This window comes from Aspergillus udagawae (assembly GCF_001078395.1).
Source record: "Aspergillus udagawae IFM 46973 DNA, scaffold_2, whole genome shotgun sequence".
NCBI classification, from domain to species: Eukaryota; Fungi; Ascomycota; class Eurotiomycetes; order Eurotiales; family Aspergillaceae; genus Aspergillus; species Aspergillus udagawae.
This window is the reverse complement of record NW_025091265.1, coordinates 1302311-1325321: the sequence shown is the minus strand read 5'-3', so window position 1 is coordinate 1325321 and position 23011 is coordinate 1302311. Positions and strand designations below refer to the sequence as shown.

The following is a 23011-nucleotide window of genomic DNA, read 5'->3' as shown; positions in this document are numbered from 1 at the left end:
CGACATCTCGTTTAGGCAACATGTAGACACTCTTGACCACCGCTCACACTTGCCTTTTACACCACCCTCTCTATGTACCAGCCACGACTCTTCATCACTAAAGATGTCTCTTCGCATTCGCTCTCTCTTCGATCGAAGAGGTGTGGCAGAGAAAAAGGCAGCCCATGCAAAGGCTGTCGAAGTGATGGACGAAATCTACGATCTCATCGAGGAACACTGCAGTTTTGGCACTCACATCGACACTGAGCTTTTAATGACACTGAAGACAGACTGCAGAGATCTGGATCTGGCTAACCACGGCACCTATCCAGACCCCTTTCTTCCTGTCTTCTTCGAACCACTGCCTCCCGAACAGCTCCCTCCCGTGGACCTCCGTGATGCTGAGACTAAGAAGAAATACGAATTTACCAAAAAAGTACTGTCAGGGCCCTCACACTATGAGAGAACTGCTCATGATAGCGCACACTCGCTGTCCTCGAACATAATGTCGACATTTTCAACACTCCCTCGTGAAGTCCCGGGAGAAAGATCTCTTAGCTTGAAGCGATTGAGCGGCTGGCTCGGGACGTAAGTGGTGAAAGACCCCGCCATTTCATTACCTTTGGCATTCTGTTAACCAGTATGTAAAATTGATAGCGATTTCTCTCCTTCCATTATCGATGACGAGTTTGATAACTTTGTCTTCGAATCACTGGAATGGAATCCCGGCAACGCATTTACGACTCTAACGAGCTGTTCTACTACTCATGTCATGTTTAGTTTGATTTTGGGATACGAACCTGACGAGAGACTTCTGCGAGCAGAGCTTACATCGATCGCGGCAGCGATCATCACACGGCTCGCAGACCCTGAGTACGAGGATCACAGCGTTATCCCTGTAAGTTGTGACCTGACGTTCCCGTCCATTCGGAGGTCTTTTCTTTTCCGTTTGCCGCGTTGGTACTAACAAGTGATCTCTTCCAAAGGTAATGGTTATTTCTTTGCTCGGAAGAAGGAAGGTGCGGATCCTACAAGCACACAACAATCGTGGAGGAATTGTTATTCGAAAGAGTGGCTTTATCAGATTCAACTCCCCTGAAGAAGCGACGGACAACATGGATCTTCTTATGCGATTCATGGCGAGTAATAGAGTTGGCGACACTGTTGATCCAAAGAACTTCTTCGGCGTGAGTCAATATGTCCCTAGCAACCATCCTACCAATAGCCGTGAAGGTGTTAACAGGAAAAACAGCCCGAGACCCCACCGACCATTCCGGGGCACAGCGCCGCTGGGTCATCGCAAGAGGAGCTTCCCGAGGAGATCCCAGAGACCATGTCACGTCTCAGTCTGACAATAGCCAGGCAAGGCAGCGTTCGGGTGAAGAACTTTCTGAGGTCGATTCGCAGCCGTCCACGTGTAATCTCTGGGGGCCGTGATATATTTCAACCTGGAAAGCCTGAGAGCCCTCCCAGAGATCCCTCCTTGCCTTTCGAATCGGATCCCGAAAGGCGTCTGTTCACTCGGTCGGACGAGCAGGAAGTACAAGTACCAAGCACCTCCGCTCCAAAGCAGGAGGGGGGTCACCCTATCACTAGATCCGACGAGCATGAGTTACACAGAGCGCCTGTTTCGAGGGACCTCGACCCACAGACACCAGAGGAGCTGAGTTATGTCCCGTTCCTATGATGCTAGCGCCAGTTGAAGAATCCGATAGGCTCGCCAGTCGCGTCAACCAATTCTAAAGTTCAAGTTTCCAGAGAAATGGCCTCGAGGGCTAGTGGCTTTTTTATTTGCTTTTTATTTGCTTCGTTATACCTTTGAATTTGATTGGAAAATTACTTTCACCACGTTGGACAATACTTCGGGAGTGTCTGTTATCTCAATGGCTTTCTTCGTGGTGTAAAGGGAATTCAAACTTGCTGTCAAGCTGAGTCTGTGTAGCTCGAAAGTTTTATGTATTAAGCAAGATTCAGATGAAATTGCGACGTCAAGGATAGAATTTGTAGTATTTTGGCACCCAGTGTTGAATATCACTACCCCAGAACTCTTTTAAGCGCCCACGTCTAGGGTCAAAAGTCCCATCTCAACTTTTCGTTTCCATCCCAGGTCTCTGGCAATGTAGACTACAACAAATCGATTAATCTATGTGCCGAATGTGATTTCATCTAAGCAATAAGTTTCATTTACGTGCCGCATTGGTTTCTATTCCTTCTGCTTGGTCTCACCAGAACCAGTCATTCTTTAAACATGCACATCAAGCGACGCCACTCGTTCATCGTGTCAGTCACTGCTCTCAACCTCATCTGTCTGTACTTTTTTTTTTTTTTGTCAAGGGTCTCTTGGCCGGTTTCGACAGAAGTCAAAGGCCAAGCGACTTCTCACGAGGAAGTCGCTCCATCTTCAAACGGCAATAATGTCTCCGATAAAAACAGACAAAAAGCACCTGTCGCAGAGCCTACCTTCTTATGGACGCGTGGTCCGACTCAATATCCAGTCCTGTCAATTACACCGCTGCCCACAGAAAGGCCTCGGAAATTGCCGAAAGTGCAGGCAGACTTTCCTACAGAGACGGATCCTCAAAAGGCGCAAGTTCGCAGTCAACGGCCAAAAGGCAGTAAAAGACGCCTTCATCCGATGCTGGGCCGCTAACAAGACTCGCGCCTAGATGGCTGATGGGGTTATGCCGCTATTGGGGCGACGCGCAACTAGGCGCATCCCTTGAAGAGGATGAAATAAACTATGTTTTGGTTATGTTTCTCTGTTCACGTTGAGCGTGATGCCTGTACATATTATACTACTCGGTGAAGTAAGGTGATTGCATTCCAGTCGTACACAAACAAAAAGACGAGACCCAGTTAGAGATTCTGGCCTACTTTCCCTCAGAACTCTCTATTCTGCAGTTCATTTCCAAGCCCGGCATCCTATATACCATCTCCCCAAGTCGTCATATAGACCTACCACCCACAGAGGGCTGCTATAGTCACGTGGTCTTCATGAGCGCATGCAGCGAGTCCCAAACAACGCAACAAGGCCGCTCTCCGCTCAAATTCAACTTCAGACCTAGCATTTGACGAAGATCCTACAGCCCTGCAAGGAAGTGTCCTCATTATTATCATACACTCTGAGAGACTTTACCCACGTCACAGCCAGAAGCCGCTCAGGGGGCCGCTCCTCATCCGGTAAGGCGGCCAAGCAAATAAAACATGGGTCCGAGTACTTCGTATATTAAGTTCTTGTGATCATCACCGCCGCTATTAGCGATCTGCGAACTCAACTTTAAATAACTCAAATAGATTGCGTATATCAACTCATTAGACTGATATTCATAATTATCCTGTCTTCTCCCTTGCTTGGGTGGCATTGTTGTTCCCTACGCCCTAGCTGGATGTAAGGTACGCTGGCTGTACATACTCCGTATGCTTTGCAGGGTAGTGTATGCGTCGGCACCTACAATTTTACGTGTTCGAGGAGCGTGTCACTAATTGATAAATACTGTCTAGAGATTATTCTCCTAAGATTCATTAGCTTTCGCATATTCCCATATTATAGAAATATAGACATCGTATTTGGAATTCATTATGTGGGTAAAATGCTTGGATGCAGTAGAGCGATGTCTAGAACAATGCAAAGCCCAACGCCGCTCCAGCCATCAAATGCATCACAGAGACCACGACACATTTACATCGTTTTAGAAAATGAATGAGTACACAAAGATCAGAATCGTAGCAGCCGTTGCCACTGTATACTCCAGCTCGAACCAGGCCGCCTGACCACCGAACGCAATCTTCTTGCTCCGGTGAGTCGGATGCGCAACTCCCGTCTTGGGGTCTCGGATCAACAGGTCCTCACGGTCGGGCATCACCGGTGGGTCGACGGCGTAAGCGACAGGAGTCCAGAGGGAAGTGCAGATGAAAAGGAATGTCAGCGGGGGCCAGAAGGCGTGGGTGATCAAGCAGAGAATGACATCTCGGAAGCTCTTCTCCTGCGCGAAGCAGCGATACGAGGAGATGACGACCGCGACGAGTGTGACATACACAAAGGCAAGGTGAAAGAAGGCCATGTAGTTGAGCAGAATCACGCGCAGGCGAACGAACATGTTCTTCCTCCGGTTCCGATCACGCTCTTCGAGTGCCGAGCTGAGTGAGCCGGTCGGCTTGAAGGCCTGTGTCTGGCCACCAAGCCATCTAGGGAGGATGAATGAGCGGACAATACAAAGGGCAATGTAGGGTGCCATCCAGAGCTGGTAGCGCGAGCCCCTCTGTCCGGTGTGGTAGCCAGCGGGGATGAAGAGGGCGAACTCGCAGATTCGGTTGGAAATGGTCGAGGCGAAGCAGGCCCAGATGAGCCAACGAAGTTGCTCCTGAGTCGCATAGGCAACAAGCTGCTTGCCCCACAGGAGAATAACGGGGATGGCGAAAATCGAGGCCGTGAGAAGGAGGGTGTACAAGCTCAGTGTTGCGTAGAGAAATCCCGAAAAGCGCTGGGCAGCTGTCATCTGCCGGACGCTGTCACCCCACAGACAAAATTTGAGCTTCACTGCGGTGTCGACGGTTCCGATCGCCCATCGCGTACGCTGCTTGAGATGTCCGCCAAAGTCTTCCGGCACGGTACCAAACTGAAGAGGTTCATGGATGTACGCGGTCTTCCATCCCTTCCCAAGCATCAGTGTGGAGGTTGCGACGTCTTCGGCCAACGAGCCGAGAGGGAAGTTGCCGATCTCGTCCAGGGCCTCGCGTCGAACGACGTAACCGGAACCAGTGCACCAAGCGACACCCATCGCATCCTTGATTGGCTCAATCACATGCACGAAGAAATCCAGACTCTGTGCGAGAGGGTCAGACGGAGGGGTGTTGTAGAAGAGCTGCGGCGGGCATGCAAGGGCCATCTTGGGATCGACAAGGAGATGAGGAAGGACAGCACGCAGCCAATCTTGCTCGGGGATCTATGAAGCTAGTTAGGAGACGGCCTGAGTCAAGATGAAACGCCAGTGGAAATTACCATATCAGCATCCAGCGCCGCCATGAATTGGCCGGCGCCTCCAGGCAAATGATGCACCTGCTCAAGGCCATAATTGAGGTTGCCCGCCTTGAAGTGGTGTGGTTTGCCAGGAATCTTCTCTCGCGCCATGTAGATGAGATTGGGGTGAGTAATGGCGAGCTGGCGGACGGAAGCCTCCAGGGTGGCCGACTTGCCGTCATCGAGGACAATGACCCTGAACCTGTCGCGGGGGTAGTCTTGATCGCACGCTCCACGGACGGTATCCAGCACAACCTCGTCCTGTTCTCCGCAACAGGTGACGAAAACATCCACGGTAGGAACATCATTTCCGGTCAGTCGCAGCTTGGGTCGGCCTCTTTTCTTCAGTGCCATCATAGTCCAGCCGTTGTGCATCAAGGAGGGGATCGCAACAGTGATCTCGATAGCTACGAAAACCCATGCTCCGGCGTAAGTGTATCCAGCTGCTTTTTGAGCCAGAATAATACAGGCGATGCGCAGCCCAAGGTAGAAGAGGTAGAGACCAGTGTTAGCCAGCGTGAGGAAGGGAACAAGGCTAAAGACCCATCGCTTCCATCCTCTCCAGATGTCGGCATCATCACGCTTGTGAAGGCGAGCGATCGACCCGGACTGGACCCAATCTTTTGCATATAACGGTGACGCGGGGGCATCGACGAGAGGAGCGAGACTCTGATGGCTTTGAAGCAGCTGATTGTTTTGATACTGGTGACCGAGATATTTGTTAGTTTGGTGATGCATAAAGAGAAGCAAAGGTAGGAAGGAGAGGGAATGTAATTACCGGAGATGGTGATGCTGAACGAGAGTCAAACGATTCTGGACAGAGAGACGACCGAGCCGTTGCGAAATGATATCCGGGAGACGCATAGTCCTCCAGAGGAATCTCACCGGCACGAATAGGCGTCTGAGCTCCCGGTGGAAGCTGATCTAGCGAGTCGAAACTGCTGTGATTTTGGTGGCCTCGACGGTGGACTTGAAGCCCGAACTTCTCTTCTTGATCTTCCTGGCCATAGCGCCCGCTCATTTTGACCTTGGGTGCGGCAAAATAGGTGACAATAAGCTGCGTAACAGTCGGATCGGAATGTGTCGAAGTGTTCGAAGTATGAAGGGGAAAAGCGAGATATTCTGATTGGAATTTAAAGAACTACTCCCAGGTAATTAAACGAGTGTGATAAGCTCAGAGAGCTCTGGAATACCAAGGGAAGTAGGATTAGAGGTGGATGGACAGATTCAACGAGAGACGAGGCAGGAAGATGGGCGAGGGCGAGAGGCGCCTGTTCCTTGTCCGGCGTCTTCCGTAGGTACTTATTTCTTATCACTATGCAGTCCTACGGCGGAGATCCTCTCTGCTGTGTTGTGAATTTTTTTTTTTTCTATTATTTAACAGTAGTCCAGTACTAACCAAGGCCAAGGTAACCAGAGCATGCGACCTACCGCAAAGATCTGCCCACAGTAATTTAGTGCTCATTTAACAGTTGCCTTGGCTTATTTTAATTACTTCTTATGAATGGCTGAGGCCCTGAAACTAGTGTGATCTGGATGCAGCGATAAGAGTGGTGGTGGGGCCACACCGTTTGCGCACTAGCCTGTGATAAGCTAATATAAATAGATCCCACTTAGAAGGGTTTTCCGCTTGCGTCATCCTTCTTGTTCTGCCAGTTACGGATTCGATACAGGTAAGGCACGTTATTCGAAACTCTTCCATGGTCGACTCCCTCAACATTACCAACAAAGTATCAGCTAGAATATAACTAAAGAGGAAATTTCCCCTGCCAACCTTGCCGGAAATGCTTCTCGGAGACACCCAGGCCAATACATTTCCAGTATTCTCGAAGGATCCTTGGTTGCACTGCCCTCTTACCTAATATCTTAAATTTCAAGGATCTGTACCTCATTACAGCCACTAGACCAGTTTCACAGCCAATCAGCTCCACTTTATCAGGGACCCTCCCGGTCGTTGCATATGATTAGTCTGTTTTAGTCCCTGATCTTCCACTCAATAAATCACACTATGAAAACAAATCAATTTCTTTTCCTGTAAGTTACGCCTTCCTTACATCTACAGATACCCAAGGCAAATGTTTGCTGATAACCGCCCTCTCCCCACTGGACCAAAGCACCCTATGAGCCACTGACCGTATCCGCTTCCACTACATCTCACCTTCCATGACCTTCCCTCTTCTACATCTCTGAATTCACAGAGTCTGCACATCAAACCTATCATGGTGCTTCGATGGGTTGTTAATGCCGGCCTTTTGGCCATCCCCATCGGAGGCACTGTAGGTGCTCTGATGGGAATCGATGCGCACCGACATGCGACAGGACAAGCGCCTCTTTTCAGCGGCGGCGGCGGCGGTTCATCGGGCTCCGGTTCTGGTGGCAGCGGTAGCCCTACTCATAATGGATTGGAAAACATAGTGCACTGCCATGAATCATACGGAATCAAACCCGAGACAAAAGGACAAAGCTTCACATGTAGGTTGCTGAGAGTTCTTATCGGGTTTCGAATGGCTGATCGTTACCGCAGTAAATCCCAATCCATGGGGTGTGGCCCCCGATACAATCGCACCGATATGCATGAACGTGAGTGTTGAGTCTCGTTATTTTACCAGCTTGCTGGCAAGTTTGTTAATGAGTGTCGAAAGGTCACAACCTTCGAAAACGGGACATACGCAACCAAGAACACAGCACCAGAGTTCTCTGTCACATGGCAATTCGACCCCGGTCCGTCGACCCAACCGGTCCACGCCTTCCCGAACGTGATGATTGACGATGGCTTGCCCGTCTCCCTTGAGAAAATCCAGCATTTGAATGTCGATTTCCACTGGACGTACGGAGTAGGCAACACACCCGCTGCGGCGACCGACGAGGCGGAACTGACTAGCGCGTCTGTCAATACGAACGTCGCTATCGATATGTTCATGGGTCCCAACGCAAAGGCAAAGGAGAGTACCGATTACACACATGAAGTGATGGTCTGGTTTGGGAAGTTCGGGCCCGCCGCGTACGTCATAGGACAAGATGCTGGCGTAGTTGCGACCAAAGTATTAAATGGAACTATCTTGTGAGTAAATTATCCAATGACCGTTGGGTGCCTTTTCTCTGACACGCTTTTGTTTGCAGCAACCTATATTCAGGCCAGAACGGCAAGAACCAGTGGGTTTTAACGTGGCTTACGAGCGACTCTCCGAACGATGCTCACGCGAAAGGGAAGACTACGGAAACGTTCACCGGTGATCTCTTGCCTCTGATCACCGAGCTATATACCATGACTGGGGAGGCTTACCCGTCAAAATCCGACTACATGGGGATCTTCCAGTTCGGTTCCGAGGCCTTCTCATCAAGTACGAATGTCACATTTTGGGTACCCGAATTCTCGGTAGATATGCAATGAAGAGGACGAGAGAGGTATATATATATTTTTTGTTCATTAGCATTTGGGAGTTTTGAGGCAATCGGATCGAACATAGATAATGAAGCATTGGCATATCATATCATCAGTACAGAGGAGGACGGCACATGTAATGATCGCGCTGAGCTGCGTATACTGTTTACAAACATATGGATTATGTAAATTATTGGAAGCATTGCGTATGATACGCAGAATCGCCATTACTGGGACTCTGGACTCTTGATGTTCGCATCCGCGATTTTTCCGCAAGCATAGTTGAGTCGATGTCAAAGGTGGATCTGTTTGGTTGGAGGTACCCACAATTTACACAGTGTGTGGATTGCTGATGACCAGGCGGCAGAAACGAAAACGCACTGGCATCCACCACATGTAGTCCAGACACTCCATATATCCACGCCTGCGGAGCGACAACAACCATCTCATCCACCGCAGTGCCCGTCTTGTTCGGGCAAGAGGCACGCAACAAAGCCATAACCCTATGCTGGATGAACCCGGAATCTCCTCGTCAGTCTGGACCTCGACACCAGGATAGTACTCCTCCCCGATTATCACAGGAGCTGGGGTGACTTCAATGAGCCTGCTGAGAGGGTCACTTCGTTCTTTGCAGACAGCGCAAAGATGGTATCGAGGGTTCCTCGTAGTTGAACGCCGGCGGCCGTTTTGGGCCGCTGGAAACAAGCTTCTTCGCTAGCGTATTTGTGTACATAGTCAATATGGAAGGATCGATGACCAGGAATGACGCTTGGGAACTGCTGCAGGGTTGATTTTAGAGTTGATGGAGGATATGCAGTATTGCGGTCCCTACCCCATCAGCGACCCGGAGATTGAAGTCCGTGGTCTCGTTGGTCCCTATCGCTTCCGTTCCTCGCTCCATCCACGGGGAAATGACACGGCAATGTTGGCGTAGGATACCGGCAGTTGCCCGCTGGTTGAATCGTACGCAGCAGCGTCGTAGGCAGCTGAAGCTTAGCGGCTTGTGGTTCAATATCCGAGGTGTGAATTGGACTTTGTCCTTGAGGTACAGATGTACTTCCTCGAATGCGTAATGGTAATTGCTATTATTGATGGCAGTTGCCCATTATTCGTGGATTTGCGCATTGGTCTGCGAATCAGTTGGTTGTGTCACTGGGACTGTTCGAGCCACTAAATGGGCAAACACGGTTGATGGATCATAAATTCAGCGCCAACCTGCAGATATGCTGCGTCAGTTCCGTCAACATTAGCCAAGTGCCTAGCTGACTTACGAGCCCCAAGTCATTCCCCCCTGACATAATGAATATATAGTTCATTGACCCTTGGCTGATTTTATGCAACAAAGCTCCGTTCGATTGCGGAGGACGTGTCGAATCGGACGCGACTGGCAGCACATCTGCTGCAACAATCGCACCAAGAGACTCCAGCTCATACGCCCCTCGACCAGAAAACCTTGGAGCGGGCTGCGCCGGTCTGCTGGCCGCGACACTGCCGCCCGTATCACCGCCGACTACGCATAATCAGACTCCTTATCTCCGCTGAACAAAGCTCTAGGGCTTGTTGGTGATGCTTTTTGGTGCTGCAGTAGATAATCTGTAGTGCGCAGGCTATTTAAGCCCTGAGGCCAATGGCCAGCAGCGCCAAAGTAACAAGAGCTGATCGATATGGCGTCTAGATTTGTTCAATTGATTATACCTTACGCATGCAAGGGGGAAAACGCACGGTGCTCTTCGTGCTACCAAACCTGTCAGAGTGTACGCGGCCGGGTAGGTGATCACAGGCAAGCAAGGATGATGCTTGAGAGCCGAGACCGCACTAATTTGTAGGATGTGCAGGCCTGAGCCAAGTTGTTAGATGCCTCTATCCGCTCCATGCTTCTAGCCCACGTTTTTGGACATTCTCAGACATTTTGTGGAGCAAGTACGCCCTTATCAGAAATGTTTCAGTAAGTGTTCGAGATAAAATAATGGAAGTCTCGCCATGCCGCCATTTAAATTCGGCTGTCGACGGATGCCCCATTGTCTCAAGTCTGTATTCGATTTTCCATTCATGGCCAGTCACGGTTGCGTGTTTGGACGACCCAATAACGGGTATCCGCAGAACCCACACTAGGGCTGTTTCAAGGAGAGACCGGACCGAGGGCTATCGAAATTTAATCTATAAAATTCGAGCATCCTCTAGTATCGAGAAAATCATCATTGATTCGCCTCTCTATAGTCGGCACTGAATAGAGCGGAGTTAAGAACTGTAGTATCAAAGCTTGTGATTGGTTGGTTAACCCCGCATCACGTGCTACACGGTGTCCACTGAAATTGACGCTACTTCGAATCTCAGTGAGCTCACTTTCTTTTTTCTCTCTTGCCCTTTTGCTACAATCCACGCATCGAGATGTGACAAAAAAGCCTTCTGCAACTGTGTCTGGGCTTAGGATTTCGCTTAATCATTCCGCCGCGCACAGTACATTATCCCGGACCACTTCGTCTCTGTCTGGAGAGGATGAAAACCGATCAAAACAACCCCCCCAATGAACGTGGACATCATGAGTGTGGTTGAGCGTTGTGTCAAAGCGTCAAACCAGCCAAAGAGTATGGTAGCTTCGATAAATTGTGTCCTGAACCAGACTTCCTTTATTGTTTTGAACCGAGAGCTCAAGGCAGAGGGTGTCAGGGCGCATTCCAAGTGTCAGCCTGATGCTGTCGAAAAGTGTCCGATCTGCACCAAACTGGAAGAAAATCTTGTTTGTCCTGCACAACATTGATAGGAACATCTTAATCAGACTCTGATATCATTAATTGACTTCCGCAAGATGACGCGTTATCCGCCTCGACCTAGCCTAAGACGGAGAAATGTCCATCAGCTCCCTTCGCTTATCAATCTATGGTGGAATATCTCCTCCTTAGCACATCGACTAAGGCCATCACCACTGTTGATCCGGTAAGGCTTGTTTTGATTTAATATAATCTGGGCGCTCTGCAGATGTTTCTTTGGTCGAATCACAGCCAGATAAACATGAGCATGCTCAGCGAGTTGATGCTTGTTTCTACTGCGATCCCGGCACCGATCTTTAAACCGGTCAATCACTGCGGAATACGGTAGAACGTGCCATTCAGGCGCTATGTTGTACGAAACTGACGATAATCAGTTTAGACTATAGCAGCTGCTGAAGCGCGATGTATGGTGCGGTTGCCGTATATAAGCCCCCGTAAGGTCCGTCTCTTCGAATATCCAGGCCCGTGAACCCAAGGTCAAGATGAAGGTCGCTGGATTCCTTTGGCTCAGCCTTCTCAGCTCCTCCCTTGCAACTGGCAGAATCCATGGAATAGTGGAAAGAAGCACAGTGAGCGAGATATTGAGCGAGATATTGACCGATATCGAAAATGCTACGACCTGCGCTGCCTGTGAGGTAAGTACGACAACGAAAGCTTATGTACCCGTCGCTGACCCGTACAGTCGTTGTTGGTTGTCCTACAAACTCTAGCCCATCTTGGCAATGATGACTTTGTGGATGTGATAACCCAAGTCTGTATTCTGGCTGGGGTAAGCAATCTTTTCTGGGAAAATGAGCCAATATTTATCACGAGCAGGCAGAAGACTCGGACGTTTGCGAGGGTGCCATCGCTCGCGAAGGCCCTATATTGGCGCATGATCTTCGCAATATGAATATACCCTCGACTACCGCCGTTCTCTTTTGCACCACAATCTTTGGCCTCTGTGATTTTCAGGCTGTCACAAAGTATACGCTTGACTATCCTTCGGCCAAACCGACAAACGCATCTCGCCCATCGCCCAGCGGGGAAACACCTATTCAGGTCGTGCACATCAGTGATATCCATGTTGACCTATCTTATGAAACTGGCGCCAGGTAACCCTACCGCACCCCGCAGGATACTTTCAATTACTCATATTACTAGTTATAACTGCACGAAAAACATCTGCTGCCGTCCTTACACAACATCTGACGCACCCGGCAATACTAGCTATCCTGCGGGGAAGTTTGGCGATCACAGCTGCGACACTCCGCTTAGTCTGGAGGAGAGCATGTATGCGGCTATACAGCAGCTGGTCCCCAACGCAGCATTCACCATCTTCACAGGTGATGTTGTAGAAGGCGCGGTGTGGCTGGTCAATGAGATCGAAGTTACCAACGACCTCAACGATGCCTACAACGCCCGGATGCCATCATACCTCAGTCTCGTTTACGGAGTGGTTGGTAATCATGACGCAGCGCCTGTCAATTCCTTTCCTGCAGCTGACATCGACACAACAATTTCAAGCCAATGGGCGTACGATACTCTTGCGTCCGACTGGAAGCAGTGGATAGGGTCAACGGCTGCCACCACGGCCAAAGACTACGGCGCGTATTCCGTGAAGTACCCGGCTGGAAATCTGCGCATAATCTCCTTCAACACAAATCTGTACTACAAGGAGAACTTCTGGCTGTACGAAAAGACCATGGAGACCGATCCAAGCGGACAGCTTGCCTGGCTCATCGGTGAGCTCGATGCTGCGGAGACCGCCGGCGAGCGAGTCTGGCTGCTCGGCCACATGCCCATGGGTTCCGGTGATGCCTTTCACGATGCATCCAACTACTTCAATCAGATTGTCCAGCGGTATGACGCGACCATCGCCGCTTTGTTCTACGGTCACACTCACAAAGACGAGTTCGAGATTGTCTATTCCAACTACACAGACCAGAGTGCGCAGACTGCGACGATGATGTCGTATATTGCTCCCGCGCTGACTCCGACATCCGGGAACCCGACCTTTCGCGTCTACTCGGTCGACCCGGTCACCTTTGGCGTGTTGGATTACACCGTGTACATTGCCAATATGTCCAGTTCAACGTACCAGAGCAAGCCTACCTGGCAGAAATACTACTCCATCAAGGAGGCATACGGCTCTCTTCTGAGTCCCCCAGTCACCGACAGCGCGAGCGAGCTGACTCCTGCTTTCTGGCATAACGTCACTGCATTGTTCGAGAGCGATGACAGCGTGTTCCAAGATTATATCGCCCGTAAGAGCAGGGGGTGGGATGTCTCCAGCTGCACTGGCGATTGCAAGACATCGGAGATTTGCCAGCTGCGAGCGGCCGAGGCGCATACAATTGCGTTGAAATCACCCCCGGTATCCATTTCAAGCGCAGAAAACGAGACGATACGAGCAGCGGCACAAAGATGGAGAGTGCATGTGGCGGGTCGGTTTTTGGGGCTGTGTTTGCCAACTTCAAGGAGAGCGTAACGGTATTCAAGACTGCTGCGGGGGGGAAGCTGGGATCGAGCTTTTTGAACACTACAGTCAATTCAACGGCTGTTTAGTTACATTGAGTACAAGAGGGGGCCTCAGCTATGATTTAAATATCATCTTATCTGGACATATCTGTATCGTAGGTGAAAATTGGGGGTTCGAGATTGGAGTTTTTCCCTACCGCGTAAACGCTTCCTCAACTGCCTCTAAGAGCAGCGAGATAAACTCCTTCCAGCCAACTCTGATAAATAACGACAATCCCAAACGCTCGCCAATTAGCCGCTTCTGGGCCTTGTAGCAGAAAATGCGCATCATCTTGCTATGAAGCTGAACCAATGAATGAGAAGAGGAGAGTGGTCACATGCAGATGTGAGATGGTAGCTTGAAAATTTCCATAACTCTATGGCTCCTCTACTCGTATCATCAAAGGGTAGGTTACTCTAGTAAGGATCGAAGCTGACCAGAGAATACGTACATGGGCAATGAGGCAGGTTGCAGCTCATCTTGGGCAGGGCGGGTTCCACGTGATCCTCAAACAGGAGTATGCCTAAGGCAGAAATCACCTGCCCACCCGCGACATCATGTGACTGACATCACTGTCTAGAGGTTCAGCAAGCCATACAGAAACTCTACTTGATAGCCAACTTTCATCAGTAATTGAGAACAAGAAGGTTGGTTCCTCGTCGTTTAAGGCTATACCATGCTTTGCTACTGCGGCTGCTGATTAGTTATCATTGCAGTGCTAATACCTTGTAATGCACATTCCATTATTATAACCACATCAGTCTCCAGGTTTCCCCTTGAGATGGGTCGAATACATAGCTTAATCAGGAGGCACCGTCCGCGAATGCGATTCCTTACCCTCCACTATGCTTATTTTATAGGCACCTGTCTGATAAGCTCCTTCATTCTCTGGGGCGCCGCGCAGCCCTTCGGTAGTCTCCGTTATATTGATGCCCTGTATCTCGCCGTCAGTGCTATGACGCTGGCAGGCCTCAACACAGTGAATCTGTCCACCCTGAGCACCTTTCAGCAACTCTGGCTATTTTTCTTAATTATACTCGGCTCCGCGGTAAGCTCAAGAACTTACTCCTTACTACACCAGCCAGTGCGAGAGTGTCAGCCAACCCCTGTTGTAGATCTGGGTGTCCATCGCCGTACTCTTGACGCGCAGGCGCGCATTCGAACAGCGGTTCGGTGATATCATCCGAGAGCAACGCCTGCAGAGAAAGGGTACGCGCGAGTCCCTGCAAGCAGGCCCCAGCTTTTCTCTGTCGCGGTCGTTCCGTCGACGAGGGACTACCTCGGACCGTCTAAATCTGCAATCTGTACCAGCTGGTACCACCCAGGCACCTGACCGCAATGTTGTGTCCCGTCAACCTTCCAGCTACTCACCCAGACAGCAAGGTGGTGGAGTTGCTGATCTGCCTGTAGAGACAGCTGCTGGAGTCGAACAACGGCAACCGTCTAGAGAGAGCGCGGAGGAGAAACCTACCCTCTTGAATCGGAAGCCTTCAGTCAACTCTCCCCCTGCTTCTGCGAACCCCAATAATTGCGAGGAGGAGCAATCTACTCACTTGGATCGGAAGACTTCAGTCAACTCCATTCCTAGCTCTGCGAATGTCAATAATCGCGAGGAGTACTCCCACCTTGCCTTCGCGTCTGATGTGCAACGTCCTCGCGAACAGTCATCAAGTAGGTATCCCCGACCGCATCTTCTCCCGCCCTATACAAACTACAGACAGCCGTCCGTGTTGTCAGATCGTGGGCCCTGGCGCGGAGAGGAACCAGGCTCGTCCGGTCATGAAACTTTGGCGTTCCTACGCCATGTTGGACGAAATTCTACCTTTCCTATGCTGACCGAGGAGGAACGCGACAAACTCGGCGGTGTGGAATACCGAGCCGTGTGCCTGCTGACCATCATTGTGCCCATTTACTTTGTGGCCTGGCAGATTCTTGGAGGGCTGGCAGTGGGGGCTTATGTGGCCCATAACAAAAGCACGGTGACGGAGACGAATGGCCTAGCTCCATGGTGAATACCCCAAATCATCTCTGTGCCTTTTTCCCCTTAAGGATTATATTCCCCTGCTTCTTTTTCTGTTCCGAGCTTGAATTGATTGCTGTCTTCAGGTGGGCCGGTTTCTTTTTTGCGATTTCCGCGTTCAACAACTCCGGCATGAGTCTTGTGGACGCCAACATGGTGAGACCAGGATAGTCCATCCGGATCATCATTACACTGACCTCAGTCGGCAGGTGCCTTTTCGATCATCAACGTTCATGCTCATCACCATGGGGCTATTGATCCTGGCGGGTAATACCTGGTACAGTCACTCCTCGGAATTTCAAACCCCATCGCGATCCCATACTCATGAGGACTTCCAGCTACCCGATATTTCTACGATGGATCCTGTACGCGATGCTCCGCCTCCTGCCCAAGCATCCCTACTTTCAAGAGTCCCATGACACTCTGCGTTTCCTTTTGGATCATCCCCGTCGATGCTACACCAGTCTCTTTCCTTCACCACATACCTGGTGGTTGCTCCTCTCCGTGGTGCTACTCAACGGGATTGACTGGGTGGCGTTCGAAGTTCTAAATGTAAGTTCTGAGTACCCACACCAAGAGCAAAGAATCGTACTAAAACCAGAGAGGTTGATAATCCCGCGGTCAACACGATTCCGCTCGGCTCCCGAGTCCTCGACGGACTTTTCCAGGCCCTCTGTGTGCGTAACGGCGGGTTCTATCTCGTCAGCATTTCTGCCCTTCAGCTGGGTATGCAGGTCATATATGTGATTATGATGTACATTTCCGTGTATCCAGTGGTGATCACCATGCGCAACTCCAACGTTTACGAGGAGCGCAGCCTGGGGATCTACGCCGACGATCTGCCATCAGCGTCGCAGGAGCCCGACAGCCAGGAGAAAAACCTACACGGGAAGACGCCCTCCGGTCGGCGTTACTTTATTCAACACCAGCTGCGGGCGCAACTGGCCTATGACCTCTGGTGGATTGCCCTGGCCGTCATCATTATCTGTATCGTGGAGGCGGGTAGTTTTACCCGCGACCCGGTGACATATTCCGCCTTCAACATTATCTTCGAGACCGTCAGTGCATACGGCACCGTCGGAATCAGCACGGGCCTGCCTGATCAAATGTATAGTTTTTCCGGGGGCTGGCATACCCTGAGCAAGCTGGTCCTCTGCGCGGTGATGCTGCGTGGCCGGCACCGTGGATTGCCCGTCGCGATCGACAAAGCTATTATGTTACCTGGGGAGCACCTCATCCAGGCTGAACAGGAAGACGCGCACATCCGCTTGGAAAGGACGATGAGTCGAACTCGAAGTCGGGCCATGGCGTAATCTCCCAAATTTTTTACTGTCACCTGCTTGTATTACTTATAGCCATATTTCCACAATAACCATAAACAGCATGTATACCATATAGTAGGGTTATCGAATGCCATCTAGTAGGGATATTGAATCAGTATATGCTATAGTGATTCAATATTAATACTATATAAATATTCAATATCTAGTCGTTGTAGAGATATAAGGGAATAATCATCTCTGTAAGAGGTTAGATGGTGTTGATATATGTATATATGTGTACACATTGGCCTTCGACAGCCACCATGGCTTAACTAATCACCACCAATTCAAGCCGCTAGATATTGAATCAATATTTTAGATATAGATTATATGACTATAATTACAATATAATTTATATAAGCATGCTGGATAGACCCTAGGCAGGTGGTGTGTGTGGCAGCAGTGTGATGGGAGGTAATCATGGTAAGAATTATTTTGGCCAGTTCATATAAATAGTCCGCCAAGGTTTTAGGGTACTGCAGATCACCCAATTGTGAGTCATTTTACGATTGCGTAGTCATCATTGGCGAGAATACGAAGTATGTTGGATCTACCCTGTACTTAATAAAGCTTCAGCCAATTTAAATTAATCGCATCCGAGACATTGGTTCTTATATAGCAAAGCAAACCCCACTGGACGAGTGGAGGCTGCCTGCGCAACAGACCGCTGTATTTCCACTCCCAATAGAAGTCCACGACCTGTTGGACTGTAGTTGCAGCCATCCTACCACAATGGCCAGCCTATCCGCCTTCCTGCGCTATCTGCGCCTCAAACTCCTAGTCTCCTTCTACCGGCTCATCGTGAAAATGTTTGCCTCGCCCCCGAGACCTCGTCCCGACTCCGTACTGAGAATTCCGTCACGCGATAACAAACACACTATCAAAGCCCATATTTACAAGCCCTCGGAGAAGTATGCAGGAAGCAGGGGACCGCACCCAGTCCTGGTCAACTTTTACGGCTCTGGCTTCGCAATTCCCCTCTATGGCGCGGACGACGGTTTTTGTCGGTTCATCGCCACGACCACCGGCTACGTCGTCCTGGACGTCGAGTATCGACTCGCACCGGAGCACCCGTTTCCCGCGGCTGTCCATGACGTCGAGGACGCGGTAAAATATGTGCTTGACCGGCCGGACGAGTACCAGACCTCGCAAGTCTCCGTGTCCGGGTTCTCATCAGGCGGCACCCTCGCGCTCGTGGCCCCGACACTGTTTCCTCCTGACACCTTCCAGTCCGTCATTGCGTTCTACCCGGCGACGGATCTTGCCAGGGACCCGAGCATGAGGAAGCCCCCAGTTCCGAATGCGAAGCCGCGCTCGGCGTTCTGGACTCGGACTTTTCGGGAGGCATACATAGGGAATATGGACCCGCAGGATCCGAGGATCTCGCCAGCGTATGCCGATACGTCCAAGTATCCTGCCAATATGCTCGTTGTAACAGCGGAGTTGGACTCGTCGGCGCTCGAAGCGGAGGATTTGGCGAAGGAAGCCGAGGCGGAAGGCGTAGCAAGCGGTAGAAATGTGGTTATTCGGAGGATGAAAGACTGCGGTCATGCATTTGACAAGAAGAACACGAATAAGAGTTGTGTCCAGGCTCGAGACGAGGCTTATGGACTTGCTGTGGACATGTTGAAGAAGGTCGCAGGTGAGAGCGGTTGACGGCGTCACAGTTCCATATTGCACTAGGATTTCCGTCCGCGCCAGGACTGAACATCCAACCCATTTGTGTATGTAGTAACACAGAATCAGGCTATAGTTTTGCCTATCAGTATTAACCGTTACGCTGTTCTTAGTGACAGGTGTCCATCTCGTATCTCAAGAAGATCGTTAGCGAGTAACTCACTCATTACCTGCGAAGTGGCCGCATAACGGCACACCTGATACCAGATTAGCTATTCCATCTTGTTTATCTTAGTTGTCCCAGGCCCGTGAGCACCAGCAATCTTTACTGACAGAAAGTATAGAACTCAACCTTGCCAACAACCTGAAGAAATGCAGCCCCCGGCTGAGAAGAGACTGCCAGGGAAGGTCTCCAGTCATTGCAGTAGCGTGGTACTGGCACGACTGGATTGCGACGAGCTATGACCAACTGCAGATTTGTGACAGTCAGTCATCTTATTGAATGGTTTGGTTCAGTGTAGTCGACAAAGGCTACTTCTGGCAAGCTGGGTGATAGTTCTACTGAGGGTGTCGTGGAGTAGCAGTGTTGCTGTACCTCTATAGTGTAAACAATTTTCATTTAGAAATACTGCTAGTGACAGACATTGAAGATGATGGATATTCATTAATGGATACGCTCTAGATGGTGAAGTGCCTCTGTCTTAGTATTCATTCACTTTACTTTCACCTTTGCTAATATTAGCCTAAGCACTTCCCTTTAGGGAATTATTAGAGCAGTGAATAAGTACAAACAACTATGTCGCCTAATTTTCCCTCACTTTATCTCGCGTCCTCTCACACACAAACTAGTATCAACACCAAAGACATCAATCTAGAATCTTACACCCGCTTTCCTAACTATCCTTGCGCATTCTATTGAAGACAGAACCTACCTTTATACCACCGAAACGCGAATTTCTCAAAATATCGAACTGCCTCACCTTGATGAGCAGAGTGGGATCTGCAGCCATGTCACTCCTTGACCTGCCCCTTGATGTGCTGTACGAGATAGCTTCTCACCTTTATGACTCGGATCTGAATGCCCTCGTCCGCACCTGCTCTCCTCTCTACACGGCCTTCAACTTCGAACTTTACCGACGGGACCCGAGACGAGGGCAAAGTCGAGCATTGTTCTGGGCCGTTCAGCATAATAAGATCGCTACACTATGGAAATCTCTCGAGGCTGGCGCATCAGCACCACTGGCAGCACTACTTTGCCTGGCCACTAAACACGACTCACTGCTTGCGATGAAGACCCTTTTTTTGCAGGGCGGTGCTGATATCAAGGCTGTGGAACAAACCGAGGGCATTCCACTTTTGGTGAAGGCTGTGATCAATCGCTCACCCAAAGTCGTACGGTTTCTCTTGACCAGAAACGGGGTGGATCCGAACGTCAAGAACGATGAAGGACAAACACCCCTTGCATATGCTGCCTATGAGTGCTTCAACGACATTGTTAAGATTCTGCTGAAGTGTCCCCATGTGGATGTCAATTGCCCGGACAATAGTGGCTGCACGCCACTCCGTCTAGCAGCGGGAAGGAGCCATGTGTACGTCGTCAGAACATTGCTCTCGAATCCCTCGGTCGATGTTAGTGTGAGGGATAATATTCATCACAGGACGGCTCTCTCAGCTGCAGTGATGGTTCTTTGGGGGCGGATCTCTTGGGGGCCCGAGAAGGTCAAACTGAAGCATCGGCGGACAATACAAGCACTCCTTGAGCACCCTGCGACATCAGTGAACTATGATACGGACCCAGATCTCCTGCAGCTGTATCGGTTCAGCGCTCAGTACGGATACGAAGAGATCTTCCAATTGCTATGGTCAAAAGGGGTGGGACAGCTCCCGAGAGAACTTGATCGCACTGGGATCTTATTCTTCGTAGCAGAACACGGCCAAGCAGCGATCATGAAGGTGTTGTTTGCGAAGGGTTTTGAGCCTGAAGCACGAACCGACACGGGCCGCACAACGCTCTCAATTGCCGCGGAACATAAGCAGATTGAGGTCATTCGACTGCTTCTCTCGACGGGCAAGGTTGACGTGAATTCCAAGGATCAAGACGGGCGAACGCCACTGTGGTGGGCTATGACACGTGGGTGGAGAAAAACCGGGACGGATGAGACTGTGAAGCTGCTAATCGCCCATGATGCTACGATCCCGACTATTCAAGGAAAAGTGAAGCTGCAAAAGTCACTGTGCAACGCTCTTGAGCATGGCAATTGTTTTCTATCAGAAATGCTCCTTGACCAAAGCCAGCCCATCGGCAGTGAGCAAGGACAAACGCTGCTCTCCGCAGTTGCAAAATCTAAAAACACTTCACTGGCGAAGACTGTACTAGAAAAGGCACAAATTGATCCTAACTATAGGGACTCGGAGGGTCTGACCGTACTGGACCGGGCAGTTGTTAATGGAGACATCGCCCTTGTTGATCTGCTATTAGTCCTCGATGGGATTGATCTGAACTCCAGAAACTCGAACGGCGACACTGCCCTAGCAATTGCGATGAAAGAGATCAGCGACTGTTTATCAAGGTCTCTCAGACTTCGGGACAGGCGGCCCTATGAAACTTGCATGGAGAAATTGCTCCGCCACAAAGATGTTACCACAGCATCACTGGACCAATATTGGCTCATCAACTTTATTATTGCTTACCTCGACGCTCTTCGAGATCAAACACTAATAAAACTTCTCATCCTCAAGGATGAGCGTCTTGTCTCTGATACCATAGTTTACGAAGGTGATGCAGAAACACTACTCGAGTGGGCTCAACAGAACCAACACAGGACCATTGTTCGAGCGCTCCGGGAAAAGGAAAGGCGAATGTGGGTGACGATCTGAAGTTGGTTAGGGATGCATGCTCAAGGTCTCCGTATCGCGTGTGTACCCTCGCTTGCTGCGACAGCTCCTAACATTTCCAACGCGGAGGAGATATCGAGGTATTTTAGAGTTCACAGGTGATGGCGTCCGTTTCGGAGGATGTCCAATCTATTTTATTCCTGGAGTCCTGGACATGAATGAATTGAATCGAAACATAGCAGCTCGGCCTCGGATTGGTGACAACTTGGAGAGGAAGTTCTTTTTGGATGTTCATCATGCGTCTAGTGTGTAAATAGCACCCTCGCAGTTGTCATCTCTCTAGTGTCAGAATGGATCACAAGATCGAGTCATATACAAATCGCTTTCGCCCTCTCCTACATCGAGTGAAATCTATAGTTGACTCATAGACTACTAAAGTAAGTGCATAATCATCCAAATCAAGTCAAACATGACACCGCGAGATTACAGAATTGGCACATTCTTAGCGCCACCGGTCGACGACGTGCTGACCGTCACATCCCTCCACGCCTCCATCTCCTCCTGAGTCTTCTTCATCTCAGCCCCCAATATCGGGAGCGTCTCCGGTCCTAGCAGCAACCTCCCGGGGAGTCTTCGCTCATCCTGCCCAACAAGGACATCAAAGAGCACCTTGGCGCAGGCATCCGCCTCCGAGAACGACGCCTGAGCCGCCGGATCCATCATATACGTCAAGAGCCGATTCAGCGGACCGTCGGGGGTATCATACGCGGGATGCCTGGGCAAAAACTTGCCATTGCTCCCGAAATTGGACTTGATGCCGCCCGGCGCAACAACCAAGAACCGAATCCGCCAGTCGGGGTTCATCTCCTTAGCAAAGGCCTCCGTGAACCCGCCCAGCGCAAATTTCCCGGCGTGGTAGAATGCACTCCCCGGGAACGCCATGTACCCTCCTATCGAGGAGATCTGTACAATTGTCCCGCCCGCTCCGGCCGGGTTGACCTCGCGGAAGATGCGGACAGCCTCCTGGGAGATGAGAGCAGGGCCCCAGAAGTTGGTGTCTAGTTGGAGGCGAGCGTCGGACTCGGGGATGACTTCGGTATCGCCCATGAGGACATAGCCGGCATTGTTGATGACTACGTCGAGGCGGCCGAATTTGGCCACGGTGGCGGACAGGGTTTCGTGGATGGCTGGTTTTGAGGTGACATCCAGAGCGAGCTTGAGCACATTGGGGCCATCGGGAAGGTAGGAGAGGGAGTCCAGGTTGCGAGCTGTCGCCACGAGCCGATGGCCGGCGCTGTGGACGAGGCTTGCCAGGGATTTTCCCAGGCCGGATGAGCAGCCGGTGACTGTGATGTTAGTTGACGGCTTGGTGTATAGGGAGGGGGTACGTACTGAACCAGACAGTTGACGAGTCAAGCATATTGATTTTATCTGTTTCTTTGGTAGCAGCGAATGCTATTACTATTTACACCTGTTAAGCGGGATGGTTGTTGTTATATACCCCACGATCCACGCAGTAAGACTTGTGAGACGGGGTTTGCGGACATAGACGCACAATGTCGACAGATGGC

General features: G+C 50.4%; 7 protein-coding genes across 7 annotated transcripts; 5 read left to right on the top strand and 2 right to left on the bottom strand.

The window, feature by feature from the left end:
- Positions 1 to 103: 103 nt before the first annotated feature.
- Aud_002794 (uncharacterized protein) lies at positions 104 to 1666 on the top strand (the record flags this gene model as incomplete). Its single annotated transcript, XM_043287754.1, has 4 exons — positions 104 to 567; positions 637 to 877; positions 966 to 1166; positions 1232 to 1666. The coding sequence occupies 4 exons, from the start codon at positions 104 to 106 to the stop codon at positions 1664 to 1666; spliced, it is 1341 nt and encodes a 446-aa protein (XP_043143689.1).
- Positions 1667 to 3668: 2002 nt separating this feature from the next.
- Aud_002793 (glycosyltransferase family 2 protein) lies at positions 3669 to 6017 on the bottom strand (the record flags this gene model as incomplete). The annotated part of the gene is made up of 3 exons (XM_043287753.1): positions 3669 to 4922; positions 4979 to 5698; positions 5775 to 6017. The coding sequence occupies 3 exons, from the start codon at positions 6015 to 6017 to the stop codon at positions 3669 to 3671; spliced, it is 2217 nt and encodes a 738-aa protein (XP_043143688.1).
- A 1198-nt stretch (positions 6018 to 7215) lies between these two features.
- On the top strand, positions 7216 to 8387 carry Aud_002792 (glycoside hydrolase family 12 protein; the record flags this gene model as incomplete). The annotated part of the gene is made up of 4 exons (XM_043287752.1): positions 7216 to 7468; positions 7521 to 7576; positions 7639 to 8057; positions 8117 to 8387. 4 exons carry the CDS (start codon positions 7216 to 7218, stop codon positions 8385 to 8387), a joined length of 999 nt encoding a protein of 332 aa, XP_043143687.1.
- A 3241-nt stretch (positions 8388 to 11628) lies between these two features.
- Aud_002791 (uncharacterized protein) lies at positions 11629 to 16979 on the top strand (the record flags this gene model as incomplete). Its single annotated transcript, XM_043287751.1, has 10 exons — positions 11629 to 11781; positions 11829 to 11915; positions 11963 to 12240; positions 12290 to 13572; positions 14507 to 14694; positions 14762 to 15654; positions 15753 to 15822; positions 15876 to 15943; positions 16005 to 16218; positions 16272 to 16979. 10 exons carry the CDS (start codon positions 11629 to 11631, stop codon positions 16977 to 16979), a joined length of 3942 nt encoding a protein of 1313 aa, XP_043143686.1.
- Positions 16980 to 17720: 741 nt separating this feature from the next.
- On the top strand, positions 17721 to 18644 carry Aud_002790 (putative carboxylesterase; the record flags this gene model as incomplete). The annotated part of the gene is made up of 1 exon (XM_043287750.1): positions 17721 to 18644. The coding sequence occupies one exon, from the start codon at positions 17721 to 17723 to the stop codon at positions 18642 to 18644; it is 924 nt and encodes a 307-aa protein (XP_043143685.1).
- A 969-nt stretch (positions 18645 to 19613) lies between these two features.
- Aud_002789 (uncharacterized protein) lies at positions 19614 to 21482 on the top strand (the record flags this gene model as incomplete). Its single annotated transcript, XM_043287749.1, has 1 exon — positions 19614 to 21482. The coding sequence occupies one exon, from the start codon at positions 19614 to 19616 to the stop codon at positions 21480 to 21482; it is 1869 nt and encodes a 622-aa protein (XP_043143684.1).
- Positions 21483 to 21923: 441 nt separating this feature from the next.
- Aud_002788 (uncharacterized protein) lies at positions 21924 to 22860 on the bottom strand (the record flags this gene model as incomplete). Its single annotated transcript, XM_043287748.1, has 2 exons — positions 21924 to 22786; positions 22833 to 22860. The coding sequence occupies 2 exons, from the start codon at positions 22858 to 22860 to the stop codon at positions 21924 to 21926; spliced, it is 891 nt and encodes a 296-aa protein (XP_043143683.1).
- Positions 22861 to 23011: the final 151 nt, after the last annotated feature.